At 39.4% G+C, this 21892-nt stretch overlaps 1 protein-coding gene across 12 annotated transcripts in view; it reads right to left on the bottom strand.

Annotated features, from left to right (window-relative positions):
- Positions 1–14447, bottom strand: part of PHF3 (PHD finger protein 3) — a 51914-nt gene extending 37467 nt beyond the window's left edge. For 3 of the 12 annotated variants that reach the window (XM_064412289.1, XM_064412295.1, XM_064412292.1), the window contains exon 1: positions 3178–3302. Coding sequence is in view for 2 of the 12 variants with exons in the window: in XM_064412287.1 (XP_064268357.1) it covers positions 3178–3421 (244 nt within the window). In the remaining 10 variants the exon portion in view is untranslated. Of the gene's footprint in view, positions 1–3177; positions 3447–6976; positions 7076–13201; positions 13415–13880 lie in introns of those variants that run through there. The other 9 variants (XM_064412290.1, XM_064412296.1, XM_064412287.1 and 6 more) reach the window with 8 other exon arrangements.
- Positions 14448–21892: the final 7445 nt, after the last annotated feature.

Genomic DNA, 21892 nt, shown 5'->3' with positions numbered 1-21892 from the left:
GGGGCTGATAAGAACAGGCCTTTAAGTAAGGCCTATAGTGATTGGACAAGGGTAATAGTTTTAAAGTAAAAGAGGGTAGCTTCAGATTGGATATAAGGGAAAACCTTTTCATTATGAGGGTGGTGAAACACTGGAAGAGGCTGCCTAGAGATGAGGTAGATGCCCCATGTCTGAGAACCCTCAAGGTCAGGTTGAGCAGCCTGATCTAGTTGAACATGTCCATTGCAGAGGGGCTGGACTAGATGATCTTTAGAGGTCCCTTACAAACCACATCATTTATGATTCTATGCTACTATTCTCCCCAGGAGATGTAGTTATAATTCAACTTACTGTTTTCTGGATAGACATCTCTGTATTTCTTATAGGCATGCACTTGAACTGTTTAAAGGACATGCAATCAATTGCTACCAGTATCCATCACATACAGTCAGGCAATAGGTAACTCACCACAAAAAGAGCTTAGTATTAACAAAAAGCTTAGCTCTTGATGAATGATGCGCAATATAAACCCTAAAGCTGAGCAAAACATGTTGATGAGTAAAAATTTTGGATCAGGCCATAAAAACTCCCAACAAAAACTGATGTCCATGCAGCAGCAAGAAAAAGAGCAGGAAGCAAACCCACACTCAAAAACAACATAAGAGCAAGAGAGAAGAGCTTTTTGTTTTGGAAAAAAAAAAACATGATGTCCAAGATAAAGCAGAGAAAATGTCACAATCTTGATAAAGTAGGCATGTGGGTAAGAAGCAGGCCTGAATCAAGCTCTTCTCATATACTCATGTCCACATAAGAAATTTCACACTTACACAGGTTAAAGGCATATAAAGATAGTATTTTGTTTGTGCATAGGTTTTCTACTCCTGAACTCAGCTCAAATCTGCTTTCAAAGAAGTATTAGGGAGCCATGCCTTCTGCTCCTCTATTTTATCTAGAAGACCTGATTACCATTTTAGCTATAACACCTGTGCTCAGTTTAACTACGACTACCTTTATCTCTTAGGCTTGCTTACTGCGATCAAGTAAGCTGCAGCATGAAACCTGCACCACTTTTAAAGTTCTACAAAACAGAATGCATTCTAGTTATTAAGAAGCATCAAATATGATAAATCTGTCCTTTGCTAGTCCTGTGAATTAATGTTAATGAGCACTCTGCTCCCTTTTTTAAACTGTTCAATAGTCTAGGCATGGGTAATGCAAAATATAAAATATATTGAAGCCAGTTCTGTCAAGAGAGTTATGCTTTTTTACTTTTTAGACAAATTGAACTTGGTGTACCCATGAGCTTTCACCTAAACTGGGAAAAATAGCTTTTGCATGGCTTTATTCGTACAAAGGGTACTACCACATCTTGAATAACCACATTCTTACTAGTCGACTACATCAACAGTGTTAGATCACCAACAGTGTCAGACAAATCAAATAAATCACAACTATATGAACTTTCAAGGAAAAAAGACAAGCAAGGAAACCGTACTTTAAACTGATACTCATTATTCTTAACTACAAATTTTAAGCAGTCCTGCCATGTCAGAATAGAGAGTTCTTATCAAGACCTACAAAGAACAAGCAACAACAAGAACATTTCATGTTCTTTCTGATACCTACATTAATTCCAAATTACACATTTTAATTACTTCATTGAAATGTGGCTCTACTGGTGCTTTCAGATTTAAAAACAATACATTAAATTCATAAACTCAGCATAAATCAAATCAGCTTTGAATCCCTTAGTCTTCTGACAGCCTGAAGTAGTAGCCCCCACGTAAAATGCATTAGCTCAATTGTTTTTAAGGACCTTAAACTGAATTGTGATTATTTAAGTATTAATAGTATTAATTATTGCACTACTGATCACTTTCAGGACAAATACATGCCAGGAAACACCTGACAGTTTCTCCATACCTTCCAAAATAACCAGCTGTACCCTATCGGTTAATTCAAGAATTTTAAATGCAGAACAGGTTTACTGGAGGATGCACAAGATGCAATACAACCAAAGAATTTGCAAGTGAGAGGGAGTTTGGCTTAGTTGTGTAGATTATACAGTCTTATGCATATTGAGAGTGATACGGTTGTTGTTTGGCTGGTTACAGAGAAAAATGCATAGAAATACAGACTATTGCAAGAGTACACAAAGGAATTAAAGATGGCCTCAAAAATGTTCTTCTGAAGTAAGAAAAAAATGCCAAATAACTTGTTTTGGCTTGATAGCTCACTTTTCATCACCTTAAACAGTATAACCTTTGATTTACAGTTTTCCATTATGTAATACCACCTAATTTAGTGAAGGTGAAAATTTAGTCTGTTAGTAACAGTAAAATATATATTATATAAGGAAATTAAAAAGACTTTCAGAAAGTTATAAAACGCACTCAAAAAAATTAAATATTGAGATAATGTAACTGCAATAATCTACAACACTTCTAGTAAAGTGTTGCTAGTGAAGCTAAAAAATAATGTTTTTTAAACTTCCAGTCAGATAAAGAACTCCACTAAGAACAGAGTATATTTTTATCTCTAGCATCAAATTCAGTGTAATTATTCCAACTCTTCATAAATATTAATAATTTTAGGGATTGGATCATCATTTATTCTTTACTCTTCTAAAATTACTCAGTAAATTCTGAGATTATTTTTATTTAAAACTTTGGTCTAAATTGTTCCCAAATCAGGTATTCCAAACAGTAAAAGAAAAAAAATTATTATCATTCCAGGGTCTTGAAGCCAACCAAAGCAAAACCCAGAATCCAGAACCAGAATCCAGAATCTCAGTACCAGAAGGCCTAGCATTAACGGAGTAACCCTGATGTCAGAGCAGTAATTTGTACAACTCTCCTGCTCCTACTGCTAATCCAGAAATAGGGTATTTTTTAGGCCAACCAGTGACTTCAGTGATCACAGTACCTACACTAAACCAATCTTTACTCTCACTGGGAGTAACTGACAGACAAGGCCTAGGCCATTTCTCATCCACACAAGGAGCTTTCCTCGACTGTTACACTACAAAATTAACAAGACCTGCACATAGTTTACGTGCCAAGCATGTATGAAGCACATTGAAAAAGGGCAGCAAGGTGACAGAAATCCCAACTTATTATTTCTACGTTATGAAAAAGGGTTGGTACTAGAGTGAAACTAGTATTTCAAATTGTAATCTTAAAAAATTTTAAGATTTACCTGTAGAACAAGGCATCTGGAAATTGGGGTCATTGCTATCCAAAACAGGCAAACAGAACTGGGCACTTGCAGATCCTAGCATAGGATCCTTATCGCTGAGCATGTTCTTCAGCGAATCCTCTAAGACATTTTGACTTGTACTAAAATCCTCACAGACTTCATTCTCCAGGTTGGATTCTAGAAATAGGGCATCATCTAATTGTTCAGTAGGAATTAAATGGTTAAATGTATCAACTATATCCATGAAGACTCCTGTGTGTCTTTCAACCCTATAGAAAGACAAGAAAAATACCATAAGAAAATAAGCTACAAATTGTAAAACACCTAAGACACCAGCAAATTTTTTGGCTCTTGTGTTTTATAAAGAATGCTTAAAGTATTTCAGAATTATAAAAACCAATTAAAAACTGCTTATGGCTTAGTATGGCTCACTGCATAACGAAAAATCAATTCCCTGATTATTTTTAACAGAAATTCCATGCTAATCTCCTCTATCAGCATCCCAGTGCTGACACTTCTACAGAGTGTGAATAACAAAGGCAGCTAAACAACTCCTTTCTAAAATGTGTTAAAATCTTAACCAGGCCAAGCAGGTAGGACACCAGAGGAGAAGGATATCAAGAACAAGCGAACCTGGAGATAGCAGCACTGTGACCATGACGGTCCTCTTTTTAAATGTAAAAATGTGAGGCCAGCTTGCACTAACATCAATGGAGCTGAGAAGATTCCAGAGTGTGCCACACTACTAATATGGCATAATACTGAGAAGAACTGTATTTCTGTTCAAAGAGCAACTACCACATACTTCATAGCAAGTTAGTATTTTTAAACAGCAAGGTTTTATTGCTATTATTTTTCATCGATAAAATACAGTCAATAAAATTACATAAATTTTATACAAAAATCTAACCTCAATCAAGTACATGAAAATTCTGAGCTGGCAACAAAAGGAGAAGCCTTTTGAAACTTCAATTTTGAAGAAGCTTAAATGAACTTCTAGAAGTCTACCTAAGGAATTGTATACAAAGATAGCAATTGCATTTTACAAGGAATTCCTTATTTTCGAGATCTTTGCAATGCAGCAGAAGTGCAACTACTGAAGCAAAGACTTAAGTAGTAAGTATGTATAATTAAACAACAGAATGGAAAAAAGTCAGCAAAACACTTCTTCGGAAGTTTTGCTTCAGCATTTACTCAAAGTGGAGAAAGGTATAATAAATATGATCAGACAGGTAAGGAACATGAAGCAGTGCAGTACGGCCGGCTTAATTTGGCATACAGGCTACTGTCAAAGGCCAGGTTTTGGCACACAAGGCTGTTAAAGCTTTTGGAAACAGCAAAAGGACACTTTCGAAAATACTTTCCTGCTCCTTCTTTCATCATCCTCCTCCCACACGAGACAATTATTATTTTTTGAGAATGAACACACTAATTAAAGGAAAATGATAAGTGAGAATTGGAGTTTGCAGTGCTTGAATTATTTTCTAGATGGTTATCCAGCAACCTGCCACTAAATAAATCCAGTACTTACTCATGCTTAATAGAATATTAAGTATGCTTCCTTGGACACACAAATGGGGCAATTCTGTTTTAGCAATCAACTGGGAATATCCTAACCAGATACATGTAAGGGCTCTGCTACAAATTGAAGCTTATTTGTGCATTTTATTTCACAAATTTACAAAAACTACTGGTTTAACATGAACAGTGTTTCATTTTGTTTATGGGGTTTCTTTGTTTTTTTTTGTTTGTGGGGTTTTGGGTTGTTGAGGTTTTATTTTCAAACATGACAGTCTTTCTTCCTTCTCCCATAGGTCAGGTCAGAAGAAAGCAATGATCAGTATAGAACTGTGTCTCTGCAGAGCATGGTATCTTTCCAATTTCTGCACACTAACCACAACAAAGCTGTCTAACACACAAGGTCCTACTGACCAAGCAGCCAGAAGGGAAGTTTGGCCAAATCACGTGCATTTAGTAAAGAGATAATAGACTTCAGCAGTAAGTCAATTTGAAAGCACCCTCATCAAAAAAATTGACTGCTTTTATTAAGCAATGCAGTGCATCTACATATACACCACACCAACTAGCACCTATAACAGCCACCGTGGTTTCTGAAGTTCCAAATCTGGCAACAAATGAAGAAGCAAACTAATGGAGTAAGTACTATGCTGCATGGTATAATCTGTTTTTATTCTTATACCAAGAAGTTACAATAACCTGATACTACACAGAATAACCTACAAGAGATGCAGTGGCTCTAAGTAAGAAAATCATTACAAATGCCCCAATACAGTACTTTAAAGCACGTTCCTGTAATAATGTTTTGGGTTTTTTTCATATTAGCATTACTTGAGCACAAGAATAACAGCCACAGGATAAAATTATGGTGAACCCTTACATTAACAAGTGTCAGTGACACTGCAATAGAACACCTACATATTGTGAGAATGCAAGAAACACTTTGTATCCAACATTAAAAAGTGGCAAAGGCTTTGAAGACACAATAACATATCCCAAGCCTTTTTTCTGGCTAGGAGAACATTTATATATTTCTTACTCAAACATTGTTGTTCCCAAAGCAGTGATGACCACTTCATAAAAAGCAATGTTAAGAAGTAAAACTTAAGAATATTAGCTCTTGCTACAAAAATTCCTAACAGAAATTTACCTGTCTTCAGTGATGTGATGAAGAAAAAGATTACATACAGTTTTTTAAGACTACCATGCAGCCATTCAGAACACAAAAAGCACTGAGAAGTAACTGTCAAAGCAACTATACATGCAGTGCCCAGAGACACCTTCAATGAGACCTACGTAGCTAGCAGAGAAAATTCAAGAGGAATTTTACTGAAAACTTTATTCCTGGAGCACAAGCCTATGATCAAGTATAAGTTCTACCCAAATTTTGCATCAAAAAGCCAGGGGGCTTGCATAAAAATACTAAAGAGTACTTTACTAAGAGTACTCTTTAGTATTTTACTAAGAGTAAAAGTACAAAGGACTCTACTAAGAGTATTAGTAAATACTAATACTACTTAAAGAACTCATTCTACCATTTTTAAAATACAAAGTTTATGCCAGCAAAATATATAAAAATCAAAATTTTGCTTTACCTTGGTCAAAAAACTACTCTGTGATTCTTTTCATAATTGGTACACTACCAAGCTACTTTAAAAAAGTTATTTCTAACATTACTAGATTACCTATTATAAGAAGTGTAGAATCTTTGGGACTAAGGATGAAAGATAAACATAGACAGCTGTTAAAATCAGTTGCTGCAAGAAAAAAAAAAATCTTCCCCTGCACAATGCCTTCGGTGTATGAATTTTGAACGGTTTATTTTGCATTTGAAACACTTTGAAGATCAGGAAAAATAGCCAGAGGTAGAGGTAAAATCACAGTTAAGATTTTCATGCTCACTTATTTCCAAGGATAATCCTAACCCCTCAAAGGAAGAATGCATTACTCCACTGGAACATAGCTGTGTCCTCCCCCTGAACCCTAGTGGCCAGTGCCTCGGCAAGGCTCCCAGCAGATGCGCACATTCCGAGCGTACTCCCACCGCACAGCCATGCACAAGCGCTTTCCCGCTGGGTAGCTAACCAGAAGCAACAGAATATGGAAAGTATTATGCACGCAGAACCAGTGAGGAGTGTTGATAAATGAGGCAAAGGATCAAGTCCAAGTCAGGCTCAATTAAACTTCTCCCACCCACTGGCTCCTGGAGCATCAGAGCACCTAGTGAGACTGTTACAGCACAGCAACACGCAGGAGGAGTCTGGGTAAAAGAAGAGCTCACCATCAAGAAAAGCTTGAAGTATAGAGAGCATTCTCTTCATTTCACTAAATACATTCCTCTTACACCCTCGAAAATTATTTGCTTCTATAAGCCCCTCCACTGTAAAAACAGAAGCAACAATTAAAGAAGTAATATTGTAACAATTACAAAGTAACTCCAACCAATATCTGTCATTAAGTGATCCAATAATATAAACAACCCTGTTAGAAAGCACTACAGCCAAATATGACTTCTAGAATTTCCCCTACATTATGTTTACCATAAAATTTCTTCATGCTCTCAACATTGTTTCCTTCTACAGTCTGAGTCTTTGAGTTTAAAAGAAATAATTTCTTCCACTGTTGAATGAGTTTATTAAGCCAGGTATGCCACAATACTGTCTCAAATCCCAACAAATCTGGTATGAAATAAACACACTGTAGGATCTGTCACAGCACATTTTTATCTTCTCCCCCTTCACCATATTTTGATTACATCTTTAACAGTTCTGCATGACTTTTTAAAATTAAAAGGTAAATAGTCAGAATGCTCACTTGCTAAGCAAAGAAACTGAAATCTCAAACAAGCGTATCCTTCCAAACTAATCTTAGAAGGTAAGGAAGACTAAAAACTGGACAAGAGATGTTGTACATCTTTAAGCTTTTTCATTGTTTAGTTTGTCTATGAAAGTGGCAAAGAACCACTTCAGTTCCTGTTATACTATTTTCTTAATCACACCAGAGAAAAATAATTTAGTGCAGATCTCCAACTGCATCCACATGTTTCTATCATCTTATCTAAAATCCACCTCAGGCAGGGGTGATTATAATTTGTACTTACCACTAAGTATTCCTTGTGCTTTTCAGCTGATAGACAGGCCAAGCATAGTCTTGACTGCATTTTAAACTAAGTCTCCCTTAAACTGCAGCATGTTAAGGTTTAATTTTTCAACTACATATTTGGATATATGATACATTTTTCTTGATATTTTCTTGTTTTATTTATTTTCCTTTACATTCATTTTTTTCATATTATTACAGTAGTCACACATTTATTCTACAAAGCAGATGTCAGGCTTCACCATAATTACTCTCTTTTCTTCCCTCTCTGGCCAGGGGTTGAATTTAATATATCAGTTTACCTTTTAAACTTGACTTTCATATTTTAGTTTATAGTAATATAAAATAGAACCTTCTGTATGTTTAATAATTGTCAATTTACAAATAAATCTGGTTTGTGAAAGTCCTCAGAAGTTGTACTTTAAAAAAAAACAAAAAACAAAACAACATTTCTACAAAGATATTTTACCAAAAAAATAATTGCCTGAATTGGGAACAAGAACAGGCAAAAACCTGAGGGAACCTAATGAAGGGAAAAAAAAAATAAACAACCTCACACTGCTTATTTTGGATATTCAGAATCCTAGATGTTGAACAGCCTATCTACTGTTGTGGTGTGTTCTTTATTGACCTCCCTGAATAAGTGAGTCTGAAACTGCTGAAGATAGCATAGCAATACTACAATTCCTTCCATTTCACTGAAGTACCTTTCTGAATGTGTCTGTCACTTCCAATTTGCCAAATCTGTCTAGTGCTTTTAAAAGCTTTTGTACATCTAGTTATTAACTGGACTACGTGGGAGACATTTCAACATTCAAAATACAACACTTGGTCTCGGGATCTTGCGCTGATGTACACCAAATGACCAACAGCAAGCACTAGTTGCAACAACTCTAACAGACGCCATTAAAAAGATCCATATTATATGCACTTCTTCAAGCAGCAAACTCTGGAAGGAGACTAAACCAAAGGAACATGCTATTTGGACAACTCTCACCTTAGATATCAAAACAAATGGGAAAAGCTGACTCAGCACTGTTACAGAAGAATAAGTAACAATAACTGAAGAAAAACTTTTCATCAAAAGAGAGGAACTGCATCTTAACTGGCATGCAATTAGGTACAACACAAGCAGCTTTCAAAAAAAAAAAACCAAAAAAACCACAAACCAAACCTTTACTCATGCTGTGCGGCAACTGCTGAACCCAAAAGGACACACAAGGTATGAAATGTCTACCTTTGTTCACTGGAGCTGTGATATCAGACCACTCCATAGGCTTACTGATACCTTGACACTTAAAACCCACCTACCAAACAATGCTACTTCAAAGCCCTGATGCACATTTTACTACCGTCCTCCTCCTTCCTCCTACACAAACTATAAAGTTTAAGCTCCCAAGTACCTAATTGGAAATTAAGACTAAGTTGCCATGTATCCATGTTGCCATGCCTTAAGCACCAGAAGCTGCATGCATTATGTTCATGGATATTACAGCATCAAAAGCCAGAGCAGAGATCAACATCTTCTGTAGCAAGAGATTTTACCCAATAGCATTCACAGTCCAAACACATCATTCGATTAAAGAGAAAAATCAATATCAGACAGTGCATCAGAGGCAGCATCAGTAAGAAGATATCAACTTGACAACTTTTTGGTGAGTTTACAACTCTCATATCAATGTGCTTTCTGCTCTGGTTCATTTTAGCTCAAATCCCATCATCTGGGGCAGTCCTTGAGAATTAAATTAATCCACAAAATATTTTTGACAGAACAAACAATGTGATCTATGAGCATATGGACAGCCATCTAGCCACAAAAACATGTCTGGAAGGTAAAAAGAAGATTTCAGCATCCTTTGTCAAAAGAAAAAAAAAAAAGGCAGATATAACCCTTATATAGAATATGGTTTACTGAGCTCTAATTTTTAAGCATCATCAAGTTTGACCTTCCTCATTCACTTATCTCCCAAAAACCAGGACACTGGCAAAAACCTGCCTAACAGGAACACGTATGCGAATAGGTATATTTGAATCATCAGTACTAGAGTAAAGGAGGGCCAGGTACACTTCGCTGACAAACTTATACACTGAAACATCAACCCATTAGGTATCCATACACCACCTGTTCCCTTATGTAAATCCTACTTATTATTTATTAATTTAATCCCTCATTTAAAATTTAAGATCTAGCTTTTAGTGGCATCAAAACAAAGCCCCACTAAAGACTAAAAAACAAGAAATGTAAATCTGAGCATTTTGTTAATTGTTAAGAAGCTCTTCTATACTATCTTTCTGTTTACCTCACTCTGAAGTCTTCAGACACCAACGGACACAAAACCCCTTGCTACTAAAATCTCGAGACATAATAATAATCACCTCCCAAAATCTATCGAGGATCTAAAGTTATGTGCTGCTCCCCTCAATGACAGACCACATATCTTACTACTTGCTATCATGGTATTTAAAGAAAGCAGACAGCTCAAGATACTTGCTTTGTTAAACCTTCCCTGCTTATATCTCACTCACCAGCCATAACTGTACGTCACTGCATACCTCAGTGAACAGAAAGGAAAAGTAAATTTCCAAAAAAATCATTTAATTAGAAGACAAAGAAATGCAGGAAGAATAGAGAAACATTTTCTTAATCATAAAATATCAAATTGTATCATTGAAAATCATCTTAACAGTTATGTTTTGAAGAGTATAACCTCTCCTCAAAAAAACAGCTCTCACACCCTCACTTTATAGCTCAGAGGCACATACTGCTTCACTAAAACTTGTATTATGTCAAAAAACACCTTCACAGTGGGAAATGGAGAGTATGTAAATGTAAAATGCGAAGTTTTTACATTGTGAAACATTAAGTACTCTGTTTTCCTTTGCTGGACTGTCTCACCAATGAATACTCCTGAATACCACCAAAATTAGGCATAATCAAAGACCATACACAATTTTATGACTCTCTCCATTGCTGTATATACCTCGGGAATTTGTAAGTTCACTACCAAGAGACATTTCACTGAAAAGAAAAGATGAGGAGAGATTGTATTTCCACACTACTGAGTGCTATTCTCTTGAACTCTTCCACCCTCAGGTTTCTCAATACTTGTTTCAAGTATTTTCAGCTGGAATATAGTAAAAAATGCTAAATTGTGCAGCAGGTTACACTGATTATCTCTGTGATTATCTGTCAGTCACAGAGACAATAGCTTCATTTGTAATATCTTTTGAATTTGTCAGTGTCTCTCTCATGAAGATTCATTTGGAAACACCTATTAGAATTCGGGTTTGTTTGTTAGGATTTTTATTAGCAATAGTTAAAAGCTTAATGGCTAAGCCTTGCGAAGTTTTTCACAGAAATATGCCATCCATCACATAGCTATATTGACACCACCCAGAAGAATGTGACAAGCTGTCTGTATTTTTCACTTTCTGCTTCTATAAAATGAACTCTCATACCCCAATTCAGTGAACTTTATCATTGCTACTTTATAGCATTACCTTTCAAAAATATCCCCTTACCATAAAAAAAGCTTCTAATATAACACAGCTCTCCTTAAAGCTTGTATTTAACAATATTTAAATTGACTAGGAAAAATTAATGGAAAAAAATTAAAACAATTAAAGAAATTCATCAGCTTAACTCTGAGAACAACACAAGTGGTAGAGGTAAGTCTCTTTTTAAGAGAGGTTGTAGAAATACAATAGGTTGGAATTTGTAGAGTTTCTGTTTTCCATAAAGCACCTTACCACTGTGTTGAATTACCTCAGCGAACTGTGTTAAATTAAATCTAGCCAACATGGTTTGTTAGTTAGATGCCCTTTCAGTTTGCAAATGTACAAGGCACATAAAAGCTGAATGACTGAGTAACAAGCAACAATAACTGAAAAAAAATATAGGTGCTCAGAACTCCATGTTTATATGCATAATCTTTAAAGCCAGTTATAGAAATTAAAAGTAGAAGCTGCTTGTTACAGAAAAAAAGAAGAGTTTCATTGCAGGACATGCATTAAGTGTAAACAGAAGTGGAATTACTCCAGGAAATATAAAAACCCACGTTTTCAAGGCTCCCTTATATTGTGTCCCAAACCACAACAGGTTAATTTATTAAGCAAAACAAACCATGAATTAGTGGTACTAAACAGATGCCATATGTTTACCATCCTTACATTTAATCCTAAAATATTTCCACTGTTTAGTGATGCTAATATTCATTTTGATAACAGCAACTGCATAAAAATTGCATAATGAATTAACAACTACATAAAAGAAATCACAACTACAATTCGCACGGTACAGCTCCTGTCACCCCTGATTCTTGTCTTTCCTTACTGGTTTTTACGCTTCACTCCATAAGCTATTTTTACTAATTTAAACTATGCCACAGAATGCTCTTCATCCAAACGCTGCCCTCACGGCTCTAGCAGGTCTCCCTTGCGCACACCATACAGAACGAACACTCGCAATCACATGAGCGATGCCTCTTCCAAAGCCTCAGAGTTATTACGTGCATCCCAGTACCAAGCAATAAACGCACTGTCCCAGAAACAGCACCTCATCCCAGATTAGGATCTGGAAATACCACCAGGCCACTGAATCCCACAGCACTGCTGATGGCCACATTTCCTCTCGCACTTCCTACAGTGGGTACTATACACAGGAGTTGAACACAGAAATTGTTGGTGATGCTAAGTTTAAAAGACGGGAGGAAGCACCCGGAACAGGTCAGACCAAGAGCAAGAAGAGCAGGGTCTAAACTGGCGATTGTTTCTCTCGTTGGTATGGGACAACATGGCATCAGCGGCTCAAGGGGTGACAAGAGACAAACGTACAAGGACCGAAACGTAGCAACAGCAGGGAAGGCAGTGTGGGCGAGCTCGCAGCAGCAACACGGCTCCGGGCAAGGAGCCTGCGGCAGGGTCCCGCACGGACACGGGGCGGGAGCGGCCGCCGCAGGCAGCGAGGCCGGGGCCACAGCGCCATGCCAGGTGGCCTGGCCCGGCTGGCCCGGGGCCCGCGGGTGGCAGCCTCCGCAACAACCGCGCCGGGGCCGCGGGGCCGCACCCGGGCACAGCGAGGCGGCCGGGGAGCACCTTCGGGGAGCTCCCCCGGGCCCGCGGCCGGACCGCAGGTGGCCTGCGCACAGGCGCCAGCGGCGGCGCCGCCCCCGCGCACAGCCCGTGCCGCGGCCCCGCGGTGGAAGCTGCCGCGTCCCGCCGGGCCGCCCCTCGGCACCCGGCCGGGCCTGGCCAGCACAGGCCGCGGCTCTGCCGCCGCAGGCCCGGCCCGGCCCTGCCCGGCCCGGATAAGGCTGGAGAGGCCGCGCAGCGCAGCGGGGTCCTCCACCCCCGCTCCCGCCCGCCCTCCCTGCCTGCCCCGTCGCTGCCGCAGCCCGCAATAACTCACCCGCTCCGCCGCCCAGCGCTGCCCCGCGGCCGCGGGGGAAGGGACGCGGCGGCCGCGCCAAAGGGAGGGAGGGCGGCGCGCGCAGCTCCGCGGGGGCGCGCGCGCGGGCTGCCCCCGCCCAGGTGGTCGCGCCCGGCTCGGCCCGGCCCGGTGTGGCCGCGTGCCCGCTGCCCCGCCGGTGCGCGCCCCCGCGGCGTCCGGCGCGCCGGGCCCGGCCGCTCACGTGACGGCGCTGTTGGAGGGAAGGGATGGGGGCGGGCGGGGGCGCGCGCGCTGCGCAGGCGCCGGGCGGGAGGGGTCGGGGCGGGGCAGAGCCGCGGGATCCCGGGCCGGGACTGAGCTGCCCCGGTGGCCCTGGCCCGGACAGGCTCCAGAAAGGTTCCCTTAGCGGAACCAGCTCTCCTGGCGGAGCCGGAGGTGTCCTGGGTGCCCTCGCTGGAGTCGGGGGCCGCAATACACAAGGCGCTCGGAGGCAGCCGCGGGCCGGACCGTGCGCCTGACGGGCCTGCCTGGGCCCAGGGGAGGGCGGGTGGAGGGCGGCGGCAGGCTCGGCGGCTTTCCCCTAAGACCCTGGCTGAGGACACGCATGGTGTGACTAGTGCGTGTGTAATGATGTGGCCTTTTGTCTTCGGAGAGCAGCTGCCATCCCCCCGCCTCGGCGCAGCCCGTATTATACAACCTGCTTGTTAATCTGTCCTGGGCGCCGTCGGCCCCCGGCACATTCCTGCAGCTCCCCGTGCGCCAGGCTCTTCCTGGTTCCTAGGTGCTGGACAGGAAAGTCTCCGCAGTCGCTCGGTCCCGGGCAGAGGTGTGTCATGCTGCCTGTTGGTGCAGGCGCGTTTTCGCCTTTTCCTGGTAACAGTTTGTATGCGTGCCTTGCAGGACCTGTGGCGCACATTCGCACGAATCGACACCTAAGGGGGTGTCGCGGTGTGCGTTTGTCGGGACATCAGAACCTGGAGTAATTTGGTCTCCACGTGATGTTACCAAAGAGCAGGACTGTTTCCTAATTTGTGTTACAGCATTGGCTGAATGCTGCATTCGTTACACTGCTTTCAGTTGTGATGGCTGGCATGAAATGCAGTGCAGGCTGGTTCTAGCATATACCAAGTTTCAGCACATCCAAAAGAGAAACTGATTTTTAGTATTTCTAAAAATCTAATTTGGAATTTCGTTATGTATTACTATATTAACGCTGCCTTTACATATTCCTAGTATTTTGTAATGAAATAAAAACTATATAAGGACAAAAACCGGATTGTTTCCTGTAGTTTCCTTTTTTTCAGTTCTGTTTTGAGTCTTTGAGATTGTATTCTCTAGGGCTTTCTGTGGTGCCATGAAGGCTGAAATACATTGAATGCTTCACTTGCTGGCATCACGCTAAGAAAGGAAGCATTAAACTGAAGGCATGGTAACACAGCAGTATTTACAGGCAATACACAAGGTATTTGCAACAGAACAGTTTTGAAGTGGAGCAGTTTTAAACCTATGCAGCATTTTTTTTCTCCCTGTCCTTCCAAAGCTAGTTATGCACATTACCACAAGTTGGTTTTTTCCAGTTTTCTTCCTATATTTTCCCTGTTTCAGTAGGTCTCTCTCCTTTCCAAAGCAAGCATTAAAAAAAAAACAAAAAAAAAAACAAAAAACAAACAAACAAACAAACAAACAAAAAAAAAAAAAAAAAAACAAAAAAAAAAAACCAAAAAAAAAACCACCAAACAACCTGAATTCTTACGATGGTGCAGAACTGAACTACTGGGTTGGTTGCACTAATTTCTTCAAAGGCTTTTTAGGCACAGAACTTTCAACAAGGTGTTAACCCTCTAAAATACTGTTGATATTAGACAAAGAAATGAAATTACTTTCTGAAGCAAAAGTCAGAAGCAGAATTTGCATTGCACAAATTTTCCAGCATTCAGCCCTTTTGATTTCATTTCTTTTGACACAAGCAGCAGGCAAAGCATTGCTGGTAATCTCGTCATTGTTCACTGCTCTATTCAGTTTTTTCTTTACACTGTCAGAAGTCACATAACTCCAGTGACCCATCTCAGTTTAACAGAGTATGTGCACTTTTCTTTTGCCATGGCCATACTGTGCCACTCTGTTTATGTAATCACCTTGACCATCTGAAGCACCTGTGTTGAAATTCAGCATAAAAAAGAAAAAACACCCCAATAGCAAATTTGGTAGATATTACAGAGGCCTTTGTGTACAGTGACACACCAGGTGTATACAATTACAGCTGACCCTCTGCTATCTTCCCTAGCAATATTTTTATCACATGATCCCTTTATACATGAGCTACTTGGTAGTAGTACAGATCTTGCAAGTTGTTTCCATTGAAAAGCAACCTATTTGTGGGAACTCAGTACATCACTCCGGATGTCCAGAGCTACCAAGACAACCCTTGGGGGGCTCGGAGGCCCTGGAATGTTGCCAAAAGTACCTGGTGGCTTGACTTTGATCCTTTTAAAGAAATGACACCTGAAGGTGAGGAGATGAGAGAATTTCAGGTCTGAATGGTGAGGGGATGTTGTTCACTTGTTAGAACTTAAGTTAGAATGCACTGTACAGGGGGGTTTTATGTGTTGTACAGGGGGGTCTAGAATTCTGTGCATGGATCAGGAGTCCCAAGATGGAGGAATTTGGGCATGCCCTGTCCTTCTTCTTTCTTCTCCTTGGCATCCATGTTCAGGATGATGTTGGCATGTGTGGATTGGTTCATAGAAAGAGTACACTTGCCAACAAGGGCAGAAAGTATTGGGAATTAAAGGTAAATATCTAATAAGTAGTTTTCATTATAAAAGAGACAACCTCCTCGTGGGCGGGGGAGAGTGCCTGTGGCTGTCTTGCTGATCAGACCTCGGCTGGACAGACAGAAAATCTTTGTAGATAAGAAATAATAAACTCGACTGAAGACCTAAAAGCAAGAGTCCAGACTCCTTCTTCGAGAGCACGGCCTCCCCAGAACCACTTTTTCCCGTGCTGGGGCAGAGACAAGTAACAGCCAACACCAGCACCTATTTATTTTAAGTCTTCTAGTGCCCTGAACACAAGAAAAAGCAGCAGAAGGCAGTTTCTTTGCCTGTAGTTCCAAGTCTGTATTTATCCACAATTCTTCCCAAGAGGTTTGTGAATTATATTCTTTATAGTCTCCATGTTTTTTGGTCTAAATGGAATTTTTGAAAATATGCTCTATGCAGTCAGATTATGATCACACTGGTGTTAAACATGGATTGCTTTTGACTATTAATTATGCTTGGGTTGTCAAAATGTGGCAAGGAGTTAGATTGCTCCATGTGCTTATCTGGATAAAGAATGTATTGGGTATGGCAGTGCCCTGCCGTAGGGCAGTATTTGCTACTTTCAAAAAGCTGAGAAATGTTACAGCAGTAGGCCATTAACTATTCAAACAGTGTCTCACGGGAACATCTTTCTTTTGTCTGCAAGATACTTGATTTAAATTATTTTAAAACCCGAGTGCTGCATTTACTTTGTAAATTGCATAATTTAAAATGTTATACAAAGCAGAGTTAGACTTCTGAAATAAACTGATAGGTACTCCAGCACCAGTTACATTTATCTGCTGAATTTACAATATTGAACAAGCTAATATTTTTTTTCTGATTACTGTTTTCTGAAAGAGTCAGAAATACTACATTGGTACCCCTTAATAATTAGATAACTGTTTTTCATAGCTCACTGCCATGATTTTTGTCAGGATGAACAGCAGACACTCTGCTCACAATACCTGGGATTTGCCAATATCACTAGTTCAGGAGGCTCCATAGTTAGCTTGTTTGAAGTAGATTTTAAGTTATTGTGAATTATATCTTTAGCAAAATTTAAAAATATTTGTTCTTCAAATCTTTTCTATTTCTTGTGTAATAAGAATTGACTTTTTCAAATGCAGAACAATAAGAACCAATAATCTAAAATTTTCTAATCTCATAATGGAAACCCACATATTTTGGTTAAGAATATCCAATTTGACACTATTTTCCCTTTAATTTCCTACCTCCTTCTTGCTTTAGTTAGTACAGGAACAGTAACATATGCCCCCTTACTCACTTATCACCAAATTTATGTGTGACATGATAATTCTCTTTCCCCACAAAAAGACTCATTAGCAGCTGCCATTGTTGGATCAAACATAAGTTATGTGTCCTACTCTAGAAAGCAGCAGAAAAACATGCATGAAAGGGACTGAGGCTTTTAAAATTACCCATAGAGCCGGGTGGATAAAGGCAAAAGATGTTTAGCCATTGATTTTATGACTAAGGGTAGATTTATGTAGAGAGGTAAAAGGTGTAGAAGCTACAAGCTATTAAGCATTATTCAACACAATACACACATTCAAGACTGAAAAAAAGACATCCCAGAAAATCAGACACCAGTTGCAGGTGGTTGTCTATGGAAGTGCTGCTGGTTACGAATTCTCTGAATAGCTGAGATTTCACTCCAATACTATTTACCTTAATTTTTAGCTTCTATGAAGGCAATCATATGGTAGCCTGTGTCCAGTTCCCCAGTACATGAAAATATTGACAAACTGGAAGGAACCCTGGTAGAGGGCCACTGAGATTATTAGAGGCTTAGAGCATAGGGTGTATTGTGCTTCTACACCCTCGTGATGAGACTGAGGAGGCAAATTTCCTCTGTCAGTTACCTGGCAGATGAAGGTAGAGAGGAAGAGACAGTGTCTTGAAAGTCACAGTGAAAAAATGTGAGAAACAGGGAAACTGCATCTGGGAAGATTCTGAATAGTTCCCAAGGGAAGAGTTTTCAGCTGAGGGACAGATACTGGGAAAGAGCTCTTATCTCTGTCCTTGAACGTATTAAAAACTTGATTCGATAGGCTCCTAAATAACACATAATTTAATTGTGAAGTTATCCCTGCTTCAAGCATGGGGTTGGACTAGATCATCTTCTAATGTTTTGTCCAGTCTAAATTACTCTATATTCTTAATGGCACAATTAGAGGATTTCCTTCAAAAATGTCCTAATGCTTCAACCCAACAACATATGATAATTCAAATTCCCTTCCTGGACTCGGCTCAGAACCTCTTCCAAGGCAAAGGGCTTGGAATAGAACTTATTGAGACCCAACTTCAAAGTAGCATAAATACTCTGCTAGTGCTGAAAGACAATTGAGACAGGAATGTAAACATCAAGTGATGTTGAACAGTACTTATTTTTTTTTTTGCAGTGAAGAAAACCAGGTGGGAATTAAGGAAGTCCAGAAGGGAGTTTTGATGAGAAGTAGACAAGTGAAATACAAATGACTAAGAATTTCTAGACAGGGAAAACAGGAACAAAATAAGGTCAAGAACTGGGGAGGTAAAGACTCTCAGTGTATGAAATAAACCTTATGCAGCAAAGAGCTAACTCAAGATCAGGCAACTGTATGAAGTATGAGAGTAGAAGAAGTAAAAAAGTTTGTGATTTAACACAAATATGGCAAAGTTTACATGCTCTCCATCAGAAGGATAACCTTAACAACACAAAGTGATTGGATATTTTAAAATTATCTCACTGATTAGCTTAATATAGGAAACAGCCAGCAACTGTCTACCTGGAAAAAAAGTCTGCCCATTAGCAAAATTCTGTCTATTGAATAAAGACATGGTGCAGAAACACTCCATGTAGGGTGGCCTGAGGTAGCAGGTAGATCTGAGAGCATCAGGGGTGTATAGCTCCAGCCAAGTACCCATCCTCCATAGCATCCTACAAGGAAGTCCCAGTTGGAAGGCAGGGAGAAGTAAGAATACTGCTGTACAAAACCAGGGAGAGAAGAGTAGGATAGCTCACCCCTGGGACAGACAGGGAACAGACAAGGTTACTGTGCAAAACCTTGTATATCAAGTGTAAAGGGATGAGTGTACTTGCAGTATGAGGGAACTCCATGGTTTTGCACATCTGCTATGGCCCTCTTGTCTTTATGTGCTTTTACTATGAAGAACTGAAAGTTGTCAGAGTTGAATTGAAATTTTAAAGGCAAGTTCAGGGTTTGCATGCCCTACCTAAAGACACACAGATTTACTGGGGAATTGAAGAAGGCAAACTTCTTCAATGCGTATAGCTTCCTACTAGCACTGTGGAAGTGCGTAACAATGCTGAGCAGCACTGTCCTGTTCAGATCATATCATAACGATGTTCCTATGAATGGGGAAGGGTTCATCACCTGTAACTCTTGCTCCTCTAAAGTCCAAATGTAATTCAAGTTCTGTCCTCTTCAGAACAAGCATCAGTGGAACGTGATGATAAAGCATGTGCAAATTTATAAAAGGATAAGAACCAGTTACTGCTGTTACTCCACCAGAGATTAAGACTCTAGCCCACTAGAAAATACCCATTCTATACATCTAGGTTTTTTTACAGACACACTCAATACTACATGTGTTTTTACATGTAATATTGAAACTGAATGTGTTCTACTATGTGAGTATTTCTGTCTTGAGCATTCCTATGTATCTAAACATTGGTATCTGATTTTCTTCAGCTACTCTTCTAAGAGTTCTCATTTGAATCAGAAACTGAAGCAGGCAATTTGATCTTCTGGCACTGTCCCTATCGTTTCTTGTCGGATCACTATTTAAACACTATTACCTCACAAAGAGGCTTTCAACCGATAGGGAACTTGTGTTGTTATTGAGATAATTGTTAATGCATTAGGACAGTATGTATCAAAATGAACAGCAGTCATGCAGGCAAAACTAATGCCACTTGCTGTGGTTACCTGTAGCATAAACCCATATTAATAAGATAAAATTGGGTTATAATTGTCAATGATTATTACACATTAAGAGCAGAATATGTGGAGAGAAATACATTACCTGACACTTTGAACTACTGCACTTAAAGAAGTTAGGTGAATTTTATTTAATCTACCTGTAGATACCAATACTGCAAGCTGAATTTGCCATCCCATGTTGCCTTTACAGAATATGCTCTCTCTTCATCTAACTTATTTTAGGTATCTCTTAGCATAGGAGATCTGAGATATGCCTAAATGCAAAATTCCTTTCACTTAAGAAATCTGTATTTCTTCAGTTAAGTCCCTCCTAGCTATTAATAAACCCCACCAAATTTCAGCCTTATTTTATGAACTGAATTCAACTTGGGAAGTATTACTATTTTTTTTACAGTGGAATTACACAAATATTATACAAAAAGGTAATAGTAATCTTCTTGGAACAACACCATCTCTGGTTTGATAACTTTCCCAATACTGACAGAAAATACTCGCTTATTAATGACACAGCAAAATCCCAGCAAATCTAAGATACTGTTTTGAGTACTGTCTCTCAGTAATTACTTAAATCATGTTGCACATATTAAAAAAGAAAAAAAAAAGAAAAACAGTATTATTAATGCTGCAGTCAAGCACTCAGAAGCTTAAAAACAATTAAGGTAATCTATGAACCCCTAGTCTGGCCCTCTCAAATACATTTATTTAATTACAGATTTCTTCCCCCATCTCATTTGTAAGGATAAACAATGCTCACATAAATGAGCAGAGCTTTACTACTTTTCTTACTGCCAAAGACCTTAAGTCTAGCCTTGGATTCAGCCTCAAAACCAAATTACACATTTTCTCATTGTTTCTTCTGCAATAAAGCAGATGGGTCTGATTACTTCAGAAATAACTGCTTCTCTCAAGAACCGCCCCACTAATTTAAGGACTAGAATGGATTTTTATACACCGATAACTGAAGACAGGGAGATTAGAAGTATTAATTAGTTTTGAGTCCAGTCCAAAGTGGCTCAGGACTGTTAATAAACAGACTTCCACATAATTTCATATATATTTAAGTACAGTGTTTACAGACTTAAGTTGAAACTGACTGCTCAACACTTCTAAGAATTAGATTCAAGAAAATCATTCAATTTTATACCTAATTTTGGATAATCAGTAACAAAGTACCTTGTTTGACTACTTTTCCTCCAAATTTTTAAAGGACCATATGACAGAACAATATAGGAAATTCATCAGTTTTCTGCTGCACTAATTGCAAACTCTCACCCCGTTTCCCATGAACATTTCTGCTACATGCTATGGAATTCTGTAAACACTGCCACCATTTACATGCCACATTATCTAAGCCATTAAGTCCACGGCACAAACCAGTCTAGCAGATGACAGGAATGTACTACAACATACCTCTTGAGGGGGCTAAGCAGTTACACATTGAAAGCATCCAAAATTAAATGTTACATTAAAACCTGTTTTCAACGCCAGGCTTTAGCCGTAAGATACAGTAATTCTGCTTAAGCATTTATTCACTTGAATTTGTAAATATGTGTGTATATATATATATATATACACACCCACACCCTTTACATGGAATTTCATTCAACTTGTGTTATGTAGCTCCATCTGCTATCCTATCTTCACAACTGAAGTACTGTTACAAAAGAGGGAAAGATGTTCTGTTCCTAAGAGTCGTGTCTAAACAGGGAGAGTTCAGAAGCTGACTTTCAATAGAAACACGCTCATGCAAATTTTTCATCTTGTTTACTGAAATCAATTGAAGTCAAGCCAGTCTCAAGTTTACAGTTCAATGAACCAAGCTTCCATCACTAATGTGTCAGAGCTCGTAACTGAAACACAACTCTCCTTAGCCATGATGAATTCTGTAGACAGAGCAAAATCTGATCTATGCACAGAAATTGCATTAATAATTTTAA

The sequence above is a fragment of the Passer domesticus genome, chromosome 3 (genome assembly GCF_036417665.1).
Source record: "Passer domesticus isolate bPasDom1 chromosome 3, bPasDom1.hap1, whole genome shotgun sequence".
NCBI lineage: Eukaryota > Metazoa > Chordata > Aves > Passeriformes > Passeridae > Passer > Passer domesticus.
Note: the sequence above shows the minus strand (reverse complement) of the source record. Positions and strands in the feature narration are given on the sequence as shown.